Source organism: Geospiza fortis, unplaced genomic scaffold, assembly GCF_000277835.1.
Source record: "Geospiza fortis unplaced genomic scaffold, GeoFor_1.0 scaffold171, whole genome shotgun sequence".
Taxonomy (NCBI): Eukaryota; Metazoa; Chordata; class Aves; order Passeriformes; family Thraupidae; genus Geospiza; species Geospiza fortis.
In genome coordinates this window covers 1,545,372-1,551,093 of record NW_005054313.1, presented here as the reverse complement: position 1 = coordinate 1,551,093, position 5,722 = coordinate 1,545,372, and the positions used below count along the sequence as shown (strand labels likewise).

Below are 5,722 nucleotides of genomic sequence, written 5' to 3'. Positions count from 1 at the left end.
CAGCAGGAGCAGTGACAGCTGAAGTGCAAAACAAATCTCTGCACCCTCCTATCTTGGCTGAATGTTCCTCAGATCTCTGACCCTGTCCTGTCACCTCTCAGAGTTATTTCCCTTCCGAATTTGTTGCTGCTCCTTAGCTTTTTTCCAATTACAATATCACAGCAAAAAGCACCTACTTACCAGCCAGTATTTTTAAGAGAGATACCCAAATCATCTCAGCTTGTAAGCCCAGCCTAAATGCTGAAACATTACCAGCAGTGAAGCGTACACAAAGTAAAATTCATTCATGTAAAGGAAGCTCTTGCACCTTTGGCTGGTTTTGTTTCCACAGTACTGCAATGGGACAGCTCCCCCTCTCAGACAGGGACTGACACATTCAGGATCTGCACCAAATACCTGAAAGTCTTTCCCGAGTGTCCTGGCTGAAATGGGCTTCCCTGGGAGTAAAGCTGCTGGTTCCCTGCTGTGGATGCAGAGGCCATCATTTTTTTATCTGCTACAAGAGAAAAACAAATCACAGAAAAAGAATTCATTTGGGGGTGAGATAATGAAGGAAAAAAATATTTAAAGACAATTGCAATGTATATTTTCTTCCCTTCTTCAAGCTTCATGAAGAAGCCCTGTGGAACACATTAGCTTCAATGCCTGGTGGCATTGCCTGCTGATGTTGGGGTGACAACCTGCATCCCCACCTGCATCCCAGGTGCCTGGAGGCACTTTGCTCCTGAGTGTCACAAGACCTGCACACCTGAGCTGTGGCAAGGCAAAACGCAGGTCTGTTGTGGAATCTGCTGTCCTCATGTGGCTTAGGGGAGCCATGAAATAGAACAGGGAACCATGAAGTAGGGTAGAAGTACCCCAGAGGTGTGGAAGACAAATGAGTGTAGTGAATAAATTGCACAAAGAGATGCCATTAACTTTTACAGTATACCCTTAATGTGAGAACTGGAGATCAATCTCTAATTGAATGAAACAAGATTGGGTGAACAGCACCATTTGGTCCCTTAATTTAATTTTCTGGTACTGGATTATTCCAGAGCTCAGGGAAATCTCACTACTACTTCTCTTAAAATAATATACAGGTCTGCTACAACAGCCTTTATTCACCTTCTCTATCTCCCCTCCAAGTGCCAAACACCCTGCAACTCACTGATGGTTTTGCACCCATATGCTGCCAGGTACTTGACAGGCCTAGAAATCAAGTCTGCCTCCTCATTTTCCCCTTTGCTTTTTCCAGATTCCCACTCATTTCACAAGATGCTCTCTTGGACAAAAGGCCCACTCAACTCACAAGTAACAGAAGAATTTTTTAGGTGTTTAAATTTTTTTTAGCTTTCCCTATCTTTTAGAGACCTCTTGAGTGTGACTCACCAAAGGCCTCCAACACACAGCAGCTTTTCCCTGTTACCTAAGTTGTTCTTACATTATGTTCCTAACAAGAACCTAAGCTTGCCTCTCAAAAGAAAAAAGTCACCTCAAATTCCCTCACAGGAGCCTTGGAGTGTGGATGCCACTGATGCAAGCTAGCATTGCTTGTCTTTGTAATGTAGAAATCTGTAGAAATTCCTCCTTGGCTCCCTACTGCCCAGCACAGAAACCAAGGCTAGGCTGCAAGACTATGCTCTCATATTTAAAAACAACAACAGGGAGAAATGGGGACAAGATGTAGAGGAGGTTGTGCATATAGCAGGAAGAATTGAGAATGGGATGATATAGCTCTGATAAGAAGGACAGATGAATTTTTCTTTTCCTGCAGTAATGTCATTTTTGCATGAGATGCCCCATTTTCTAAGGCCACCCTGTGCAGGGAAACCAAACTCTCTGGGCTGGAAGAGACTGAGCCAAAATCCTGCGGGTGCTTTAGATATTTGAGAACAACTCACCAGAAAAATTGAGAGTGCCCCAGATGAACTGGAATTCCTCAAGTGGAGCAGAGTTGCCATGGCAGCTACCAGGGTCTGTGCCACAGGATGAGGCCAAGACAAAGGGAACAGCTAAACTAATAGCAAGCAGCTAATTCTCCTTCCTGAGTTACCCTGAATGCTCTTTAGCCTCTGAATCTGGCCCACATCTCTCCCAGCTGTATTCCTACCCAGGATTTTTCACACAATTCTCTGCTCTCACCTTTGGTACAGCACTGATTTTTGTTGTTGTTGTTTTTTTTGTTTTGGTTTTTTTTGGTTTTTTTTGTGAATTTTACTTGTTTCTCTCTAAACTCCACTGGTCAATGATGTCCCTTCCCCCAGCAGGACCAGTATTTCCAACATTTCTGCCTCTTAACTGAATCCCTCCCTAAGAACTGCATCGTCCCATGCTTCAAATCACTTGCATGAATTGGTCAAGCTAGGCTTCCTCTCCCAACTTTTGGGGTTTTAATGAAGTTTTAATAGCAGCACTCTCCCTGTGTCAGCCTGTGTTCTTACACACCAAGATCAGGTATCAACATAAGACAAATGTCTGGCAGGCAGCACACAGGCTTGTCAATATTGGTTTTGGACAGGGTATCTCATCCCTGACTGGGAACCATCCTTTATCATTCAGAGGAGACCTTGATCACAGCTCCCATGAGAAATTCAGAGAGGGAGAATGTCCCAAAAAAAGCACAGCCTGTAAATTGGTAAGAATGAAAGGAGAAATGGCATTTCCAAGAACATAACCTCCCAGCTACCTCACAGCTTGTGACACCCTTAACCCTAACCCCTCCCCACAAACAGCTGAGAGCTGCCTGAAAAAGAGCCAGTAAGGCAGCCAAAAAGCAAGATGTTCTTGCTTGGAAAAACATAATTCTGGTGTTTAGGGTTGGAGTCTTGCTACCTTCTAATGGACTCCTTTTACGGCCTCAGCTGTTGACTCCACTGTTCAAGTAAACAGAGAAGGATGAACAGGAATAGCAGAGCAGTCCTAGCAACAGGAGGACAGAGTATCAAGTATATATTGCAGTTACAATGTCTTCTCCAACTGAAAAAGCCAATCCAGACATAAGAAACCAACAGCGAGGTCAGCTTCCAACACCCCTGCAGTCAAACCCTGTGGGTTGTTTCCTCCCTGCGCTGCATGACACTTGCACATTGATTTATTTAAAACAAATGTAAAAATTCCTCTTTTTCAGTGAGGACAGTTAAGAACAATAAACAATCAGTGAGCTCTTCCACAAGCCATGGCATTGGCTGGTTTCCTACAGATATATTTCAGATAATGCCTTCAGCTGCCAGTCTTAGTGGTTTCTGTCTGTTAGGGCAACAGGCAGCACAGGCTGGGCTACTTTAAGACAGCTCCATCTGTCTGACTGACAATTTGGCTGTTACCTCTTACAACAGGGCTGGGAAATCCTTTGGTGAGGGCACCAGTAAGGACTCTGTCCTCACAGTCATTTCCAAGGAATACAGAACAACAAATTGTTGCTGAGACTTCTAGCAATCTTAAAAAAAACTTGCTGAAAATTTTTAAAGTTGTGGGGAAAAAAGAGCAAGGACTCCTCCCAACCAGGTAACATGGCTGGAGATGCCTCAAGTGACCTGAGAACAATTATATTGCTGGCAGCATATGACTCTGAAAACATTGATACAGAAGCTGATGAATTGATAAAAAACTGCCGCCTATCTTAAGACTATTTGGTAATTTTCCTGTCCCTTTTTAGAGAAATATGTCCCAATTTAGAGAAATGAATTTACCTAAACTATTTAGGAAAGAAAATATACACTTAGAAATGGAATGTTCTGCTCAGTATGTTTAACATCTAGGAGCACTGCCTAAGGTATCCCTGTGAAATGAAAAGAGAATCAAAACCAGGCAGCTCTGGTGACACTAAAGCCATCCTTCCCTCTTTGAATTTACTCAATCATCTTTAGGGGAAACACCAGCTAATGACAAATGCTAGGAAATGTCCCAAAGACTGATGCTGCTTAGAAAATTCTCTACCATGCAGCAGTTTCTCTTCATTCTCTTGAAGTTGTGCTCTACACCATGTAACCAAGCTTATCACAGTATTATAAATTAAACATCAGGGACATTCACTTACAAGCAGTTATTCCAGCAAACATCTCAGCAAATCTAGGATCTCTCTCTTGGGAGAAGATAGCATCAGGCTTTTCCACAGACTTTCCACCCTCATGAACATTAGCTGGTATACTTGGAACAGGCACCTGTTGAGATACAGAGAGGAAGGTGATTCCCTCTGCTGTATTTGACAAAAAGGAATTCAGGGATAGTCACAATGTACTTTTAGTTTTGCTGAAATGTGCTGTTGTTTTACATCTTAAATGATCAGAGGCACAAAAAGAAGAATCTGAGAAATTTCACCTGAGATAAGTCATAGGATGACAGCCCATCTCTTTGATGTACTTCGAGTTCTGCTTGCTGTTGCTGAAGTTGTCTGCAAGGGAGACAAAATGACTTTCTTACAAAAATCAATTAAGATACAAAAAGGAATAGTCATGGTCTCCTATTTTACACTCCCAGTGAAACGTGTCTCAGATGATTTACTAAATCCTTTCCTGTGAGATCCATCTGTTTTTACAGCTTTCTCATGGAGAAAACCTGCACCACAGGAATGCTACAGGGCACAGGAAGAGTTTTGCTGTGATAGCACTGAAATGTAGGTGGGTAAGTAATGGAGGATTTAAAAATTCACTATTCTTAATTCATTGATGAATTAAGATGATGAACACATGAAGACCCCCTCACTGATTCTACTGAAGGAAACATTAAGCTTGCTCTCCAGGAAGATGCCTAAGGACAGAACACCTCAGCCGCTGGAAAGTTATCCAGATGTTCTGCACCTCTCATTAAGAGTTATTTTTGTTGCTTGGTCACAACAAGCAAGAAAACTTTTGGACTGGAGATGCACAGGTTGAACACTCATCTTTGTGAGGCTCTTGGCTCAGTTAGAAAAGATATGAAACCCAAAATTATGCTGGAGCTCAGAGATTACAACAGGATTGGACTTAAACTGACAAAATACTTGGATTTGGTATTTGTAAATGATCCTTGACAGTGCTCACAGTTCGTGTATGTTTCTGGCTTCATTCTGAAGGAAAAAACACCCAAAACCCAAAAAGGAATTACACACCATGTGTGTCTTTCCCCAGAGAGGTGATGCTTGGACAGGCAGGAATAGATGAGATTTGGCAAAACAACAAGATCATGGAACTGAAATCCTGGAAAATTACAATGTATTTTTAGCCATGGGTTAAAATTTTAGGTTTTCATCCAAATCTTTTAAATTCTGAAATAGATTCAAATGCCAAGGGACTGAGAGACAAACTTGCAGACAAAGTCAAATGACAAATTAGACCCAAACTGGTGGAAACGTGAGGAATCAAACAAGCCACTGAAGTAAGTAACACATTTTGCTATCCCTTGAAGCTTTTCCAGGAGACACTTTGGTCAGTTTTTATGCTTCATGGCAATAATCTGTGTCCTGCAACAAACAGCAGGTCAGAGTAAGTGGCCAAAAGCCTTCTGCAAGCCTTACAGTGTGAGAACACAGGGAATGACTTTGTCCTAGCAGTAACATGCAAAACAAGGCACTCCTCCAAGCCATTAGAGGATTTGCCCTATTATTGTAGCAAACAGAAAATTCCTAAAAATTACCTCTGGTATGCAAAGACATTCTTTGTTCACAAGCAGAAAATGCAAACTTTTCCAACAGAACTACAGGAGGCAATTGAATCGTGGGGAATCTATGGGGAAGTTTCTAAAAACCACCCCATGGACAATAAAC

The 5,722-nt window shown here is 42.1% G+C and overlaps 1 protein-coding gene across 2 annotated transcripts in view; it reads right to left on the bottom strand.

Moving 5' to 3' along the window:
• The window catches only part of ARNT2 (aryl hydrocarbon receptor nuclear translocator 2), a 77,832-nt gene that overhangs the window by 14,245 nt on the left and 57,865 nt on the right, over positions 1-5,722 (bottom strand). For both annotated transcript variants that reach the window (XM_031055855.1, XM_005419603.2), the window contains 3 exons: positions 4,300-4,372; positions 4,019-4,142; positions 397-496 (listed from right to left, as the gene is read on the bottom strand). In XM_031055855.1, the coding sequence (XP_030911715.1) occupies positions 397-496; positions 4,019-4,142; positions 4,300-4,372 (297 nt within the window). The remainder of the gene's footprint in view (positions 1-396; positions 497-4,018; positions 4,143-4,299; positions 4,373-5,722) is intronic.